At 42.2% G+C, this 19,468-nt stretch overlaps 1 protein-coding gene across 5 annotated transcripts in view; it reads left to right on the forward strand.

Annotated features, from left to right (window-relative positions):
* The window catches only part of PCID2 (PCI domain containing 2), a 124,230-nt gene that overhangs the window by 10,463 nt on the left and 94,299 nt on the right, over positions 1 to 19,468 (forward strand). For all 5 annotated transcript variants that reach the window (XM_033949711.1, XM_033949716.1, XM_033949712.1 and 2 more), the window contains exons 2-3: positions 3,945 to 4,027; positions 15,235 to 15,324. In XM_033949711.1, the coding sequence (XP_033805602.1) occupies positions 3,992 to 4,027; positions 15,235 to 15,324 (126 nt within the window). In that variant the 5' untranslated portion in view covers positions 3,945 to 3,991. The remainder of the gene's footprint in view (positions 1 to 3,944; positions 4,028 to 15,234; positions 15,325 to 19,468) is intronic.

The raw sequence follows: 19,468 nt of genomic DNA on the forward strand, positions 1-19,468 counted from the left end.
GAGTTTCGGCAACACCATCGCCTCTCTCGGGGGACAGTTGTGAATCTTTGTGACTCTGTACAATGCTGTGTGCATCTGGTAGCGCTACAGAAATAATTAATAGGAGTAATAATTTATCCCATGAAACTAAACAAGCAAGGTAACACCGTGCCAAGTGACACGTGATGAGATCATCCCTGACCAATCAGATCACAAAGGCTAGCAGAAGACAAGAAGTAAAAAAAAAAAAAAAAAAGGCCCGCTATTCTATCATAGCGTTGAAACCTGCCAGTTCACATGTATTCAATTTAAAAATCCATTTTTGCTCTCGCTATCTCAGAAGGCTTTTTAAAATCTCCCCCTCTGACTGATGATGTAAGTTTCTCAATGATCCAACATCGCATCTCTGAAAAGGAATGATTAAAGTCCAAGCAATGCTGCACCATTGGCGTTTCTGTTTTTGAACATATAATACACGACCTATGTTCTGTAATCCTGGATTTAAATACATGAGAGGTCTGTCCTATATACAGTTTATTGCATAAGCATTGTATAAGGTAGCCCCACTGGTCTCGTGTCGTGTATGCTCTCAATTTATATTCTTTATTATCAATTGGATTCCTAAAAGAGGTACTTCCCTGAGTCACTTGACAGATCGAACAGACAGATCAAACATTGTCTACCTTCCCTCCCTCCTCCAATATATCCAATTCATTCAATGTAGCTCCTTTGCTGGTCGGGCAGATAAATCGCCTGCAAGTTTTTGTTTCTAGAGTATGTCGTTGTTGTTTTAACATCTCTAAAACAGGGATGAACTGTCAAACAATTCCAGTGCTTTTTGATAATTCTACTAAAGAATCTAGCCTGCTGAGAGTGATGTACAGTACAAACCAATTGATCTTGCTCCTGTTCTGGTTCAGAATATTCTAATAACGTTTCCCTCTGATTATAGAGGGCTTTAGTAAAAGATTGTTTAATACATTTGTCTGGATAAACTCTTGCTGCCAGTTTTGCTCCCAGAATTTTAGATTTGTCTTTAAATTTCTGTCGTAGAGCATTAACCATGATACTTCATCTCCATGCTTTACAGTTGCTATGAGGTTATTTTCCTGGAATGCTGTATTTGGTGTACGCCAAACATGTCCTCTTTTCTGGTGTCCAGATAATTCAATTTTAGACTCATCTGCCCATAGAACACTATTCCAGAAGTCTTGGAGTTTGTCTACGACTCTACGTTCTCTCTGGCAAACTTCAGTCTGGTCTTGATGTTTCTCTTAGAGAGCAAAAGTTTCCTTCTTGCACACCTCCCATGCAAGTTTAAATTTGTGCAGTCTCTTTATGATTGTAGAGGCATGCATTTTCACATCAACAGTAGCAAGAGCCTGCTATAGGTCCTGAAATGAGTGACTCAACCAATATGTGTGGAACACTTTGTATTATGTATAATGTGATTAAAACAGAGGAAAAAGGACCTCAAAAAACCCCTGGATCATAATCAATAAAGTTATAACCAATCGGGGTTAGGTTTTTATCACTGGTCCAAAACCACTGTGTGATTATTTAAAATGCTACTTTTTTTCTTTTTTTATAATGCAATATATAATATAAAGTTTAAATATTGTGATTAAATGTTTCTCAAATCACTAAAGAGCAAGCAAAAGCCGGCAGATTTATGTTAGGGCTTTCTGTAATATGAGATAAACCAAGCACTTATCTTAATGGCCCAACGGAGGCCCAACCGTTTCGCTCAACGGGCTTCTTCAGGGGTAACGATAAGAGATAACACAGTGCCGGTACAATCTTTGCTCAAAAGTTCTTAAAAAGAGAAGAGAAATAAAGAAGAATGACATTATATCATTGTGTTTACGACAAATAAGGATATATTCATTTTAATAGCATAATGATGTTATGACTGCTGATGCTACATATTAAGGTATTCTAATGATTGTATTCTGTTTTAAAAAACTAAATAGAACCGCAAGCATCAAGACAGTGAAATGCAATCATATTTAATAAAATATATATATAACTTGCCTGCGGTATGGCTGCGTGTTGTTTTGCTAGCAACAATTTGAAAACAAAATGGCGCCCGTATTTAAACAGGACGCCAACACCATTTAGACCAATCAAATTGTCGAATGAATGGTGTTGGCGTTCTGTTTAAATACGGGCGCCATTTTGTTTTCAAATTGTTGCTAGCAAAACAACACGCAGCCATACTGCAGGCAAGTTATATATATATTTTATTAAATATGATTGCATTTCACTGTCTTGATGCTTGCGGTTCTATTTAGTTTTTTAAAACAGAATACAATCATTAGAATACCTTAATATGTAGCATCAGCAGTCATAACATCATTATGCTATTAAAATGAATATGTCCTTATTTGTCGTAAATACAATGATATAATGTCATTCTTCTTTATTTCTCTTCTCTTTTTAAGAACTTTTGAGCAAAGATTGTACCGGCACTGTGTTATCTCTTATCGTTACCCCTGAAGAAGCCCATTGAGCGAAACGGTTGGGCCTCCATTGGGCCATTAAGATAAGTGCTTGGTTTATCTCATATTACAGAAAGCCCTAATATAAATCTGCCAGCTTTTGCTTGCTCTTTAGTGATTTGAGAAACATTTAATCACAATATTTAAACTTTATATTATATATTGCATTATAAAAAAAGAAAAAAAGTAGCATTTTAAATAATCACACAGTGGTTTTGGACCAGTGATGAAAACCTAACCCCGATTGGTTATAACTTTATTGATTATGATCCAGGGGTTTTTTGAGGTCCTTTTTCCTCTGTTTTAATCACATTATACATAATACAAAGTGTTCCACACATATTGGTTGAGTCACTCATTTTTCTGGACACTTAAAAGAGTTTCCACTCATTTTTCAGTCTAATAGGTCCTGAAATGACATTTTAGGGTTTTGGAGACTTTTTAGCATCTTGCTCTGGGGGTCAACTTGCCTGGATGGCCAGACCTGGCCATGCTGCCAGTTGTTTGGAAAGTCCTCCACTTATACAATCTTTTCCGGACCGTGGAATGGCTAATGTCAAATTCTTTCAAAATCTTTTTAAATCCCTTTACCAGACTTATAAGCTGCTACAATCTTCTTTCTGAAGGCCTCAGACAGCTCTTTTGCTCTCAGCATGGTGTTCACTCTCACCGCAGCAGTCATGAGCACACCAAACTAAATGTCTGAGGTTTAAGTAGGGCAAACCTTCAAAATGCTGAATAACGATGTTCTAATCATGTGATTCAGATGTGATACACTTGTGTATGATTTGAGCCACTTTAAATGGGAGAATATGTGATGGGGGGAGACCATAATTTATTTTTGTAGATATCTTTTGTTTCATGATTAAATCAAGGAAAATTTTTGTTGTTTACCTGCAATTACATCACTTTTCCAAAGATTTTTTTAAAAAAATTTTTTTGACATCAATGTGAGCATTTCTTAAGAAAGAACTGAATATTTCATGGGTTGTCCTAATTTTTTCACATGACTATATATATTTTTTGAATGACTTTAAAAACTTGAAGTGAATAGATTATAAGATTTTTAAAATTTCTAAAAAAGATAATGGAGTGGTTTTTTTTTTTTTTTTTCAAACCAAGGCAGCTATAGCAGCTTTGAAGCTGACACAGAGACATCCAGGAGATACTTATCCCTGGAAATACTGAGGTCTTTTTCTCTGTTACTCTGCACAATTAGTTCTTACAAACCATATCATAAAATCTAAATAATTAAACAATTTCTTCTTTTGTTGGGAATAATTACAAATGAGCACTGATGTATTATTTAATGGTATCTAGTTGCAGCCGTTGTGTAGAACAGTAGGTGCTTAACTGACATTCTCTTTTCAAGAGTGAATTGTGATGGTTGGAGTGCATACTAATAAAACCAAAAGACTTGGATAGATTGTGCAGATGATGTTTTCTTTTGTTTTCCCTTTATAGAATTCAGTTGTCAACAGCATAGAGTTGTGTCCTACAAATAATCCTGGATGGCACATATTTCATTAAATCAATATTTACAACAGGTAATTTTTGTGTTACTTCAAGATTTTGCACTTTGGACAAAAGCCCTGGTGCAGACCAAACTTGAAAGAAAACTATATACTGTATTCAGTAAAGATTCTGGTATATTATAAAGTGTAATATTTTTGACTCATGCAGTTAACCTCTGTGGCAGATCCCTTTGGGCCAAACAGACTCTAAGAAATCTGGATCCAGAACATACCACACTTTCATTTAATCCTCTCTTGGGCTGAATTGTTTAAAACATCTGCTGACTCAAGGATAGTCCCAGTGCTGTAATTTTTTCCTCTATGATCTCAGGCCAGATGATCAAAATGTGGAGTACATTACAGCTTCTGAAGTGAAGAAAAAACACGTTTTTCCCAGTCTAAAGTCATTTGTGAGCTCAGGAGGAGATATGCTTAAAAAAATAATGGCCTGATTCTGTATAGGATGCCCTCTCTCAGAAGCCGCCTAAGCAGCTTTTGAGAATCACACATGGGCGTCCTATATAGAATTGCACCTGTCCTAATGGACAGACGCCTAACCACCCCAATTCTTTAATTGGCGTCCATGTCACAGGCGCTGTTTAGAGAATTACATTGCCGCTGAGCTGATTGCAGTAAGGAAATCTACCTGCTGCGACCAGCTGAGCAGCAGCAGGAGGGAACCTCCAAATCCCACCACAAGTCAACCGGCAGGAGGGATGCCCACTTCCTTTGTCACCCCTGAACCCCCCTCCCCCCCCACTGACTGCGGCAGGAGGTATGCCCAATCCCAACTTAGGCAAACCCTGAAACAATCCTAGGCATGAAGAATGCCTAATCCCTCCTCTTGATCAGGAGGGGTGCTGAAACTCCCATCCCAACATCGCCGGCAGGAGGAAGTGAGCATCCCTCCTGCTGAGGATTGTTTGGGGGGCTCCGGCAAGTGGGCGTGAGCATCCCTCCTGCCGGCCGGCTTGCAGAGAGGTTCTGGGGTTTCCTACTGCAGCTGATTGCGGCAGGGAGATTTCCTTGCCAGTTAGAGGCCACGTCTATTTGAAATGTAGGCATTTCAAATGGCCTACATTTCAGATGCCTATCGCAGCCCTAGAGAAACGCCTAGGGCTACTTAAGCTTGCCTTGGGTGAGTTTAAGCGTCTCTAGGCGCCTCCCTGCACCCACAACAGACGCCTACAACGTAAGTGGCCTGCCTCAGGTTGTTTTTTTAGAAAAAGTGTGTCCCGATTGGCTGATTAGGCAGCGGGTATACCGCCTACAATTGGGACGCTGTTTATAGAATTTGGCCCTAAGGGGCTCATAATAAAAGAAAAAAAAAAAAGTCTAAAAAGTGGCCTAAATGGGTACTTGGACGATCAAAAAGCCTGATCGTCCAAGTACCCATAATCAAAGCTGGATTTAGAAGTATCTAAAACCAGCTTAGGCCTTTCCCCTGCCTCTAAACGCACAGAGAGAAAAGAGGCGTTTTTAGAGGCGGGGAAAGGGCGGGCGGGAGGTGGGCCGACCTACACCGAGGCATACAGCAGGTATAACCAAAACTTTAGGCAGGTTGCCTAGTCGGCACTTATACGTTTTGACTTAGACCAAGTCAAAACAGGTGTAAGTGCGAAAAGGGGCTGCTGAGCTGATCGTGGCTGCTGCGATCAGCTCAGCGGCCCTAGCAACCTGCCTACCCCCTACAGCAATGATTGCGGCAGGAGAGATGGCTCATCTCCTCTGCTGTGATTCACCCTTCCCCCCCCCCCGACAACAATCAGGGCAGGAGGGAGCCCAAGCCCTCCTGCGCCGCGGCACCCTCAACTCCCCGATTACGTTCGGGGCAGGAGGGAGCCCAAGCCCTCCTGGCCCAGCGACTTCCAACCCCCCTCCCCCCCCCCACATGATCTGGCCAGGAGGGAGCCCAAGTCCTCCTGGCCTGGGGACAGCCTCTAACCTCCATCCCCCACTAAAATAAAGGCAGGAGAGATCCCAGGCTCTCCTACCCTCGACGCACCCTCCCTCCCCCAAACCCCCGATCGCCCCCCCCCACCGACCCGTGACCCTCCCCACCCGGTACCTTGCAATCGTTGGCCGGACGGACAGGTGCCAAGCCCGCACGTCCGGCAGACCGGCCAATCCAGGAATGGGGCCGGATTGGCCTAGGCGGCTCAAACCCCGCCCACAGGTGGGGCCTGAGGCGCCTGGGCCAACCAGAATAGGCCCAGGAGCCTTAGGCTCATCCTGTGGGCGGGGCCTTAGGCACATGGACTGCAAGGTACGGGGGGGTGGGGGTTCATGGGGTTGGTGGGGGGGTCACGGGTCGGCGGGGGGGGCCGATCGGGGGTTCAGGGGGTGGTTGTGGGAGGTGCGTCGAGGGCAGGAGGGCCTGGGATCCCTCCTGCCCGTATTTTAGTGGGGGGTGCCGGTTAGACTGTGTCCCCGGGCCAGGAGGGCTTGGGCTACCTCCTGGCCGGATTGTATGTGGGGGGAGGGGGGTTGGAGGTCGTTGGGCCAGGAGGGCTTGGGCTCCCTTCTGGCCGCATTGGACTCGGCGTGTTCAAAGGGAGAAATAGTGTAAAGTACATTTTACATGCTTTGGATTATCTTTTTTTTTTTTTGTAATTCTTTTATTTATATTCCAATCATATTCACAAGACATTAACTTCTTGTTACAGAAACATGGTAGGAATAATGTTTCCTCATATTACTTCAACAAGACAGAAAGCACAGTTACTTACCGTAACAGGTGTTATCCAGGGACAGCAGGCAGATATTCTTAACTGATGGGTGACGGCACCGACGGAGCCCTGGTACGGACAATTTTAGAGTGATTGCACTCTAAAAACTTAGAAAGTTCTAGTTAGGCCGCACCACGCATGCGCGAGTGCCTTCCCGCCCGTTCGGAGGCGCGTGGTCCCCAGTTAGGATAAGCCAGCTAAGAAGCCAACCCGGGGAGGAGGGTGGGACATAAGAATTTCTGCCTGCTGTCCCTGGATAACACCTGTTACGGTAAGTAACTGTGCTTTATCCCAGGACAAGCAGGCAGCATATTCTCAATATGTGGGTGACCTCCAAGCTAACAAAAAGAGGGATGGAGGGAAGGTTGGCCATTAGGAAAATAAATTTTGCAAAACAGATTGGCCAAAGTGTCCATCCCGTCTGGAGAATGCATCCAGACAATAATGAGATGTGAAAGTATGAACTGAGGACCAAGTAGCAGCCTTGCAGATTTCCTCAATAGGAGTTGATCTGAGGAAAGCTACGGACGCTGCCATAGCTCTAACCTTATGGGCCGTGACAGAACTTTCCAGTGTCAGTCCGGTCTGAGCATAACAGAACGATATGCAAGCAGCAAGCCAATTGGATAACGTACGTTTAGAAACAGGATGACCCAACTTATTAGGATCAAAAGAGAGAAAAAGTTAGGGAGATGATCTGTGAGGCTTAGTGCGCTCTAAGTAGTAAGCCAAAGCACGCTTACAGTCCAAAGTATGCAAAGCTTGTTCTCCAGGATGAGAATGAGGTTTCGGGAAGAATACAGGCAGGACAATGGACTGGTTAAGATGAAAGTCAGAGACAACCTTAGGGAGAAACTTTGGATGTGTACGCAGAACTACCTTGTCATGGTGAAAGACTGTGAAAGGTGGATCGGCAACTAGTGCATGCAGCTCACTGACCCTCCTGGCAGAGGTGAGAGCAATAAGGAAGACCACTTTCCAAGTGAGAAAGGAGGGGGCTTGAGAGGTGGTTTCACATTGAAAAGACCCCGCATGAATCTGGAAACCAAAGGATGAGCAGTGAGAGGTTTTCCGTGAACTGGCTCATGAAAAGCAGTAATGGCACTGAGGTGGATTCTGATAGAAGTAGATTTGAGACCAGAGTTAGACAAAGAAAGGAGATAATCCAACAATAGTTCTACTGCTAGCGAAGTTGGATTATGATGATGCAGAAGGCACCAGGAAGAAAACCGGGTCCATTTCTGGAGATAACATTGAAGAGTAGCCGGTTTCCTGGAAGCATCAAGAATAGAACGAACAGGCTGAGAAAGAAGTGAATGAGCTGAGGTCAGCCCGAGAGATACCAAGCTGTCAGGTGCAGAGACTGCAGGTTGGGATGAAGGAGGGACTGCTGATGCTGAGTGAGCAGAGAAGGAAACAGTGGAAGAAGAATGGACTCCCTGGAACTGAGTTGAAGCAGAAGAGAGAACCAATGTTGCCTGGGCCACCGTGGAGCGATGAGAATCATGGTGGCTTGTTTCCTCCTGAGCTTGAACAAGGTCCGCAACATGAGAGGCAGAGGAGGGAAATGCATAAAGGAATAGATTGGTCCAATCCAGGAGAAACGCATCCGCTGCCAGACGGTGAGGGGAGTGAGGGGAGTCTGGAGCAAAATTGGGGCAGTTGATGATTGTGAGGAGCTGCAAAAAGGTCCACTTGAGGAGTTCCCCATTGAGTGAAAATGAACTGGAGAGTTATGGGATCGAGAGTCCATTCGTGGGGTTGGAGAATTCTGCTGAGATTGTCTGCTAAAGAATTCTGCTCTCCCTGAATGTAAACAGCTTTGAGGAATAAATGGTGAGCTGTCGCCCAAAACCAAATCTTTTGGGCTTCTTGACACAACAGGCGACAGCCCGTCCCACCCTGTTTGTTGATATAGTACATTGCAACTTGATTGTCTGTGCAAAGTAGTAGAACTTGAGGGAAGAGGAGATGCTGAAAAGCCTTGAGGGCATAAAACATCGCTCTGAGTTCCAGGAAATTGATGTGATGCTTCTTTTCCTGGGCAGTCCAAAGACCTTGAGTTCGAAAATCATTCAAGTGGGCTCCCCAGGCATATGGGGATGCGTTTGTGGTGATGACTAGTTGATGAGGAGGCAGATGGAACAGAAGACCTCTGGAGAGATTGTAAGATTTCAACCACCATTGTAGAGATTATCGAAGAGACGATGTCACAGATATGTGCCGCGAACAAGGATCCGTCGCCTGGGACCACTGGGTAGCTAGGGTCCATTGAGGAGTGCGCAGGTGAAGATGAGCGAAGGGGGTGACATGAACTGTCGAGGCCATGTGACCCAAGAGTATCATCATTTGTTTTGCAGAGATGGAAAGTAGTGGGAGCACTTGTTGACAGAGATGAAGAAGAGTCTGAAGGCGGTTGGATGGAAGGAACGCCCTCATGAGAACAGTATCCAAGATCACTCCGATGAACTGAAGTCGTTGATGAGATGAGATGTGACTTGGGTAGATTGATTTCGAAACCCAGAAGTTGGAGAAATAGGATGGTCTGATTGGTGGCATAAAGCACTTCCTGAGATGAAGGAGCGTTGATTAACCAGTCGTCCAAGTAGGGGAAGACTTGAAGATGGTGAGAGCGTATAAAAGCGGCCACCACAATGAGACACTTTGTGAATACCCTGGGAGAGGAGGCAAGACCATTGTACTGGTAATGGCAGCGATTGATCATGAAGCGGAGATACTGTCTGGAGGCTAGGTTGACTGGAATGTGAGTGTAGGCCTCCTTGAGATCGAGGGAGCATAGCCAGTTGCCCTGAGTGAGAAGAGGATAAAGTGTGGCCAGAGAAAGCATTTTGAACTTTTCTTTGACCAAGCATTTGTTGAGATCTCAGAGATCTAATATGGGTCTGAGGTCTCCGGTTTTTTTGGGGACCAGAAAATAGCGGGAGTAGAATCCTTGCCCCTTCTGATCTAGAGGAACTTCCTCTATGGCGTTCAGAAGAAGAAGGGATTGTACCTCCTGAAGGAGGAGGGAGGACTGAGATGTGTTCAAAGCAGACTCTTTTGGAGGACTTTGGATGGGAAGAGTCTGAAAGTTGAGAGAATGGCCATGGCGTATGATGTTGAGAACCCACTGGTCTGAGGTGATGGTCTCCCAACGGCTGAGAAAAAAAGATAGACGTCCTCCTATAGGCTGGGACTGTAGGGCTGATGGAAGAAGGCTGGCGAGGCTCTGGAGAATGGAGTCAAAAGGATTGAGTTGACTTCGGTGGTGGAGGAGGAGGCTTCACTTGTTATTATTGTGCACGAGGTGGTTGGCGTTGCTATGGATGCTGACGTCTTGGCTGCTGAGGAGCAGATGGTAAAGGTCTAGCAGAATATCGATGCTGATAAGCTGACTGCTGACGAAAAGGTCGGGCAGGTGGAGGCTTTTTCTTGTTCTTGAGTGTCCCAACGAGTCTCATGCGCAGAAAGCTTTTGAGTAGTAGAGTCCATGGACTCGCCAAACAACTCATCACCTAAACAAGCCGGTCCTGGTGGTTGACATCGAGTTCAGAGACTCTAAGCCAAGCGAGACGTCTCATAGCAACCGCCAATGCTGTAGCCCTGGAGGTAAGTTCAAAGGTGTCATAGATGGATCGCACCATGAACTTACGAAGTTGTAATAAACTTGATGTGTAGTGACGGAATGAGGAAAGTTTCCTGTCTGGGAGATACTTCTCAAAGGTGAAAAGCTGTTGGATAAGGTGTTTCAGGTGAAAAGAATAGTTACCTGAACGGTTGGCAAGCATTGCATTTTAGTAGAGGTGTTTGCCAAATTTATCCATAGCTTAGCCTTCTCTGCCAGGAGGGACAGAAGCATAGACACTAGAGCCCGCAGTCTTCTTTAAGGTGGATTCCACAAGTAAAGATTCATGTGGTAACTGAGGCTTATCAAAACCTGGAATGGTAATTACTCGATATAGAGTGTCCAATTTCCTTGGAGCCCCAGGAATTGTTAAAGGGGTCTCCAAGTTTTTATAGAAAGTCTCTCTTAAAATATCATGACGTGGTAATTTGAGAAATTCTTTGGGAGGTTGGTCAAAGTCCAAAGCCTCAAGAAAAGCCTTGGACTTTTTAGATTCAGCCTCTAAAGGAATGGAGAGAGACTCACACATTTCTTTCAGGAAAGAAGTGAAAGAAGAAGAATCAGGTTTAAGAGAAGGATCCTGAGGAGAAGGATCTTCCTCAGCAGAAGAGGCCTCTGCATCAGATAATAGAGGCTCTTCAGAATCATCCCAAAGATCAGGGTCTCTGACTTGTGAACTACGGCCCCGAGAGTCTGGCGTCGAGGGTTCAAGATGCCTGGACTTACGCAACGACTTCCCAGAACGGAGGGATGCGGTACCTGGAGAAGTCAATGGTTGCCAGTGCCGGGAGTCAGAAATTTATGCGGGGTCGGTAGTTTGAACCGCACGATGCTGACCGCTCGGTTCTGCAGACAATATCGTCATGGAAGCCGAAGAAGCAGAGTGGACCGGTACCGACAGAGTGAAAGCCGACAATAACGGTTGCTCCACAAGTGGTACTGGTGGCTCAGACCGGACCGGGACTGGAAGGCTCGGTGCCAAGAGAGCAGGAAGAAGCTGTTGCAAGTGCTCTTTAAGCTGCACCTGAAGGACGCAATACGGTCGTCCAGGGAGGGCACCGGTACCGCTTTCTTTTTCTGCGGTACCTGTGGTGCCGCTCGAAGCCCAGAGGATGAGGAGGCCGAGGAGGATGCACTCACCTCTATAGGGGCGGAGCGTTTACGGGGGCGCCTCGAGGTCGGCAGGATTGGACTCTCTGCCACAGTGACCGGAGGAAGGCTCCAAGGAGGAAGGCTTCGTAGCCGGCTTACCTGTAGGGTGCGACGCCGGTACAGTGTCATGCGGCGTCGAGGAAGTGGGCGCCGGCTGAGAAACAGTCGACGCTGATGTCGATGCCGAAGGATCAGCCATCGCGGCACTGAACAGGAGTTTTTGTTGAATTTGCCTGTTCTTCAAAGTACGCTTTTTTAAAGTAGCACAACGGGTGCAGGTGGAAGCCCTGTGATCCAGACCCAAGCACTGGAGACACCAATTGTGCGGGTCGGTCAACGAGATGGGCCTAGCACACCGTTGGCACTTTTTGAATCCAGGCTGAGGGGGCATGAAAGTGAACACGGCCTCTGCTAAATCGAAAGCGGAAGACTCGATGATTACACCAGGCCCCGCCGGGGCGAACCCGAGAAAAATAAAGAAATACAAATTTTTTATTTTTTTTTTAAATATAAGACTAAAAGAAAAGAAACAAGAAGGAAGAGAAACTTCCAAGGCAAAAACCGAGCGAGCGGGAAGGTGAAAAAAGTTTTTTAACGGCCGTTGAAAAAAACGCGTCGTCTTAGCTCCGCGGAAACTAAGAAACTGGGGACCGCGCGCCTCCGTCGGGCGGGAAGGCACTTGCGCATGCACGGTGCGGCCTAACTAGAACTTTCTAAGTTCTTAGAGTGCAATCACTCTAAAATTGTCCGTACCGGGGCTCCGTCGGTGCCGTCACCCATCAGTTAAGAATATGCTGCCTGCTTGTCCTGGGATAAAACTTTTTATACCTTAATTAGACCACAATAAATAGGAGGAGATAAGGCAGGTATAATATGAGAAGATAAACAATGAAGAAAATAAATTATTACAAACAGGCTTAACATAATTTCTCTGCTATTTACTTCAAATTCCTCAGTTTAGAGCAATTCTTTTCAGCTCAAGAAAAGCCTTCAAATGTTCAGGGAGAAAAAATACATATTTTAGTTGCATATATTTTATAACACACTTGCAGGGGTAAGCAAGTAAAAACAGCACCCCTAAAGATTCACCCCCTCTTCTACGAAACTGCGCTAGCTGTACTGAAAGGCCCGCGCTGTTCCTGACGCTCATAGAGTTCTTATGAGCGTCGAGAGCAGTGTAGGCCATTCAACACAGCTCTCTGCACTACAAACTGCTAGTGCAGCTTAATTGAAGAGGGGGTTAATCTCTTGCCTTAACTCCATGAATTGCTTTCTGCGTTCTTGAGTGTGAAATCCTGGTAGACCCATATCCACTTGCCATAAAAAAAACATTTTTTGAAACTCTAAAATACTGTTTCATAAATGCATCCATATCTTGCTGGAAGATAAAAGGTACTAACAGAGTTGTTCTAGGTGTTTTCTCTGTTATGGGTTCTTCCAGGAAATCAGATCAAGTTGAGTCGTTTTGAAATTCCTCTCCTTACAAGGCCCGTCGAGGTTGTTTAACATTTGAAGGAAGATAATATATTTTGTTTAATGGTGAAATATTTTCAGAGGTGTACTTTAGTATTTCCTAAAGATATTTCTTAAACATGCCATAAGGGGGTATCTCCGGGGTCTTGGGGAAGTTTAGAATTCTCACATTCAACTTTCTATTGAAGTTTTCATTTTTTCAATTTAGTCTGTGTATTGTCAAACTGTCCTTAATCACAGTATTCTTAAATTCTTGTAGAGACTTTATTTCAGAATCCATTTTTGTCAAAGCATTTTTTCTTTCAAGATTAGTTTGTTCCAAAGTTTTATTAATGTCATCAAGTTTTCCCCCCAAAACCTGTACCTCTTTAGATGTTTTCTGGGTAACTGTATCCAGCCTCTTGAGTATTCCCCAAATTGCTTCCAAAGTCAACTCTCCAGTGGGGGCCAATTATCCAAGGATATTCTCCTTCGGTAGAAGCTCATCTACCGTTTCCACATCCTTGGCAGGTTCACACGCTACACCTTCAGCAGCTTTGCTTCCCACTTCCGCAGTAGCTGCTTCAGCCGGACAGGGAGGCACGACTGGGGATAGGGGCAAGAGTGAGATCTCGTGCCCCTGTGCGATTGGACCTTTTTCACCCTCTCGCGCCATGGGGCTTCCATTGCCCGTTAGTGAGCAGAGCATAGGCAGGAATTGCTCAATCTGGAGCTGTCGAGATGGCTGCAAAGACGTCAAGGAGGCTGGCGGCTTTACTATAGCCTTCAAGTTTATTTATGGCTTGATATACCGACCATCACATGTATTTGGACAGTTTACAATATAAAAAATTGGAAAAATCAAATATAGAAATTTGGTTAAAATAAAGAAGGGGTAAAACTAGGACTAAGACAAAATTAGACTTATTAGAAGCTAGTGTTTTAGTCCGTTACATTAACGGGTGCTACTATATATATATATATATATATATATATATGTATATATATAAGGTTATTTTACTGTTAGTAACGAAGCGGGACTTGTGCTAAAACTGCAAGAGCTACTGATCAAATCATTTCCTCTAAAGAGGCAATTTTAGCAGTTTTGAACCGGTGGACCGTAAGCTATTCCCTATTGGATTAAGACGGAAACCCGCCAGGGCGCCTGGCTGCAACTGTCCCAGTCCACCTTAAAAGCCGCTTTCACCCACCTTGGCGGCGACGACTCCCACCCGCGTGTCCAGAGGTCGGCGCGCGCAAGCCCCAATGGCTCCCTTCAGCCATGCTTGCGCCCCGCGTCTCCTCCTCCTCATCAACATGGCGGGCCTTCTGCCGCCGCCTCCCCCCTTGGCCCTGGTGCCGACCCCCCGCTACCAGGAATGGATCTTAGACACCATCGACTCGCTGCGCTTGTGCAAGGCACAGCCTGACCTGGAGCGCTTCTGAACTTTGGCCGGAGCCGGCAAGCCGGCTGCAAGACAGAGATATGCGTGGTAAGCGCGCATGCGCACTCTGCTGGCCACGGAACTACAGATCAGGCAACATAGTGGTAAGAGAGCGCATGCGCGCTTAGCATTTTATTATAGTAGATGAAAGGAACTGGGGAATAGGGAAGTTTTAATTACAATATGTAAATAAAAATAAAAGGAAGGATAGAGGGATAGGAAGTAACAGAAGGGAGATGGGGATGTCGCATAATGAAAAAAGAAAAAGTACGCCAACAGCTCACGGAACTCGATCTCAAAGCTGCCTGGTAAGTGCCGTCATCTTGGCCACTCCCCTTCCCTCATGCCTTGGATTATCTATAGATGATATGCTGAAAGTTAACACCCTTCATTCTTTTAATCCTTCAAATTTATTCCCACTGTTTTCTGAGGGCCAGATGCACAAAACTCTCTGATTGTATATCGATGGTCACTAAACCAATTTGACTGGTTTAACGACCGATGGAATTTGGTGACCCAATGTTGAAAATGGTTTACCACATGGTTTTCCGTGTGGTTGTACATTCTCCGATTCTGGCATGCAAACAACCTCATTACTATTAAAATAACATTAATGATCTTATTTGTTTTTGAGTAGGCTTTTTTTAGACATTGTATTTCTCCATTGTTCCTTTGTTTTGTCAGGTTTTTAATTTTTTTGCATTTTTTTAAATTTTTGCTGCATTTTAATGCTTGTAAGTTTTCTTTTTATTATATTTATTTTTTGTGTTTGTATGATTTTAGATGGTGTGTAATTTTAGATAGTTTATTCATTTCTTTCTTTGATTTATTTCATAGGTATTTGAAGCTATAGATACCAAGGATGGATTGTTTTGTGCAGAACTGGTGTCTTTTAAGCACCCACATGTTGCAAACCCCAGACTTCAGGTATGGTGACTTGGATTACAGATGATCCTCTGTGAAGCATGTGTTTTTAATTCATAAACTATTAATCTGCTTCACCATCTATTTTGAAATGAAGCCCTTGCTGTCTGCTACTGATTGTACTACTTAACAGTTCTATAGTGCTATTAAACATGTGCAGTATAAGATGAATTTAAGAGAAGGGCTCTTCTTTAAGACATTCACAATCTAGTCAAGGAACATTGCCAAGATAAACAGTAGTTTCATAAAGTTGATTATAGTTCTCCAAATATGCTTAGCTGAGTCACATTAAAGAGCTGTGTAACCTGTTCCATGTCAGTTGGAGGTTTTGGGTCCGATATTATGCTTTAGTCATTACTTTGGACATTTATTTTTGTTGGTGGTGTTTCCCATCCATACTCTTCTTGCTGGGCTTTTTAAAAAGTAATATTCCATAAAGTGGTGCTTCAATTGTTAGAATTAATTTTCTGACATTTTTCTTATCACTTTTGATTTAAAACCTGGGAGCAATTCCAGAGAAGAAAACATCTTTGTTTTGGTGTGTATTTTTATTAACATAGTCGACAAAGAAAAAGGAACCCAGCGATTCCGCAGTTGGAAAGGATCAGTTAATTAAAATATATCGCAATTCAAAAATCCACATGTGTTGAAGTTGGTAGACCTGGGGCGTGGCTTAGAGTTGCAGCCGGATGGTTGGGTGAAGACTGAGCTGCACAGTAACAGGCTTTTGAAAGAAGTTTTAAGCTTTTGAATTAGTTTTTATTTTAATGAAAATCGGGAGATTAGTTTAAAAAATGGCAACGAGCAAGCAGCTGAAGAATAGATGGCTGGCACAAGTTTGGGGAGCGCAAAAAGATCAAAGACAGAACCAGCGACTCCTTCGAAAGTGCCATTGCCCAAAGAAGTTAACGGAGACATATTTGCAGAGCTGAAACTAATTAAAGAAATTGTCTCAGACAATGCTCAAAAGCTGCAGGAACTGAAAGATGAAGTTTTACACCTCACAATACGTATGGAGAAGATTGAAGTTAAATTAGATCATATTGAAAAGAGAACAGCTGCAAATGAATCTGAAGTATGGATATGCAAATCATATAGAGAGAAAGTAGATAATCTCTCAAGGGAGCTTGAAGATTGTATTAACAGAGGAAAAAGGAACAATTTAAGAATAATTGGGCTTCCGGAGGGAGTTGAAAAAAATGATGCAATCTCCTTCCTTGAAAACTTTCTCCCGAAGATCCTGCCTCTCAAGACAAAATATCCATTGGAAATTGAGAGGGCTCACAGGATCCCTTCAAGGAAAACAGCTGAAATACTGGGGCCATGTCCAATTATTTTTAAACTTTTAAGGCATCAGCAAGTCATGGAAATTATATTATTTGCAAAAGAAAATAGAAACTTGAAATGTCAAGATTCAAAAATTCATATAGTGCCGGATTTCGCTAAGGTCACCGCAGAAAAAAGGAAAAAATTACTAGAATTGTGACCACAAATGAGAAGATATGGTCAAGAACAAGATACGGTTTGCTATACACGGCTATAATGAAGGTTACATATGCCAATAAGACAGTGAGTTTTGAAGATCCTGAAAAGTTAAGGGTCTTTTTAGATGCATGTGAACAACCGATGGCTTCATGAAAAAAAAAAGGGTTCTAATGTCATTCTAATTACTTATTATTTGAATAATTTTTATGTTTTTATTTAAACAAAGTTGGGATATTCACATAAGAAGCTGAATGGAATGAAAGATGGAATCTTTTTTGAATTAACTGTTATAACCATCCTGGATATAAGTGTTAATAGATGAAACTCTATTTAGAACATTTTAAAAATGCTCAAGATTTATGTAAATTAGATGGTTGCCATGGTGTATAGATTAACTAAGGAATATTCCAGATTTGGAACTGAAGTCTGGAATTGTATCACGCCACTTACCTGGAAGAAAGAGGCAATATCTTAGAATAACATTCTGAACTGTGTGTGACTATAGAGGCCATTTACCACAAGGTATCTGTCAAAATATATTTAAGTGTTTGGCAATTACCACAAGTTCTGCGACAGCGGCGGCTCATACGCTGGCAACTCTGCCCCAATACCTGACTCTGCTGAAGGGATGAAGAGGTGGGGGTGCAGCACCGGGGCCCCGCCTGCGGTCGCCCCTCGCTCCATGGGTGCGGGGGTGAGCATTGCTCTAGGATCACATGTTGTGGGCTCCCCAGTCGTTCCTCGTGGCGTAGACCAGGGCGGCTGCTTGCGAGTGCTGCCGTTGCGAGTGGCACCTCCTCCTCCCTTGTTTTGAAAGGGGAGGAGCTGAAAGAAGATGAGCGTATAAAATAGGTTTGCAGGGACAATATTTGAGAGCTTTTGAATTTGCCAGAAACGGAAATGCCCCTGAAACAGAGTTCTGAGATCCCGATGCTAACATAATGATAGTGATTTGGAGTCACCATACTAAGGTTTCTTTAACGGATGTTTGACTGCATTTATATCAGCTGAAGAAAGATGTAATTCCAGATTCTAAGTTTGGATTGTTTCCTTAAAAGATAAAAGGAAGAATCGGATAGATCCTGTCAGAAAGTTGGGTTTCTCAGCGAAAATATCTAGACACATCACATTTAAAACATTCTTAAACCGGGAGCTTAAAATTAAATTTGCTTAGGGGAAGTATTTTTATGGTAGAAATTTTGCTTAGATTCTTATATAGCGTGATCATCAGTTGGGTTAGAAAATATTTATTGGTTTTTTAAGAAATTTATTATTGAAGAATATAGTTTTATTTATTATATGCTAATTCAAATTAAATATGATAATATGTAGGCTGAAATAATTCAATATTGAGATATTGCATGTATGAAATGTGATTTTCTTGTGGAGGATAAATATAATTAATGATAGTTTTGGTATGGATAAAGATTATAGTAGAGTAATGGAATTTAAGTTGGGTTATATGAAATTTTAAGATAGTTAGAATTCATAATTAGTCCCTATTCATTAAATGATTCATTAGAGAAATATTAAATTGATGTGATTACATGGTTAAATATAAATAATAAGTATTAAATATAAATAATGTTTAAAGAGAGATAAGGGTAGACATATTAATTACTTCATATTAATTATTTTGTCTTATTTGTATTTGTCATCCCTGGTTTCTATTGTACATTACAATTATGTAATACGCTTTGAAATATTTGATATTGCGTAAAATCAAAATTTAATAAACTTGAAACTTCATTATTTAATGTCATCTTATATAAGAATATTGCAGATTTAGGAGAAATTCAAAAGGGGTAGTATAAATTTTTTAGAAGGGATAAATTGATATATAGTTCATTTTGTCAAAATATTTTATTAGATGAAATATTGGAATGAAGGGATGTTGTGAATTGTGGAGTCTTTATTATAATTTGTCTAATGTATTGATATTAGAGTTGCACCTAATTATTATATTAATTTTACAAATAATCTAATCCAACATGTCTACAGGAAGTGGATATAATTTAATAATAACTTATTTAAGTTGCACAAAAATATTTTATTAGATAATATGAATTCTTTTAGGGTTTTTATTTAAATGTTTACAAATATCAATAATATTTTTAATGGGTATGTATCAAAGTTAGTTTAAGAATATATAACTTATGATTTAGACGATATAACTTAATGACTTATTATACTGTATAATTATTTTTAAAAATTTAGCCTGTGAAGAGTTCTTTTTCACCTGATATCAAATGTGCGTTTCCAAGTTTTCACTATTAATTTGGGAGGTGGGAAAGAGTGGGATGGGGATATGAGGGAAGGGGTTGGGGGATAAGGGGGGGGTTATTTCAGTTCTTAGAATGGGGAAAAGTGATTGTTTAATGTATATTCATTGCAATTTGAATTATGGGAAGATATTTATAAGTATTATATGTAAGCTGTATAATGGATTTTAAAATATTTTCCCTAAATGTTAATGGCCTCAACCTTCCGATTAAAAGGAAAAAAACATTATTATTTTTAAAACAGGATGTCGATATTTGTTATATCCAAGAGACTCACTTATCTAATATAGAATCTACAAACTAGAGGGAGATTGGGTAAAGCATTGTTTTTTTGCCCCTGCAGTAGGGAAGAAGGATGGAGTAGCTATTTTAGTGAATAG

This window comes from Geotrypetes seraphini, chromosome 6, assembly GCF_902459505.1.
Source record: "Geotrypetes seraphini chromosome 6, aGeoSer1.1, whole genome shotgun sequence".
Classification (NCBI taxonomy): Eukaryota; Metazoa; Chordata; class Amphibia; order Gymnophiona; family Dermophiidae; genus Geotrypetes; species Geotrypetes seraphini.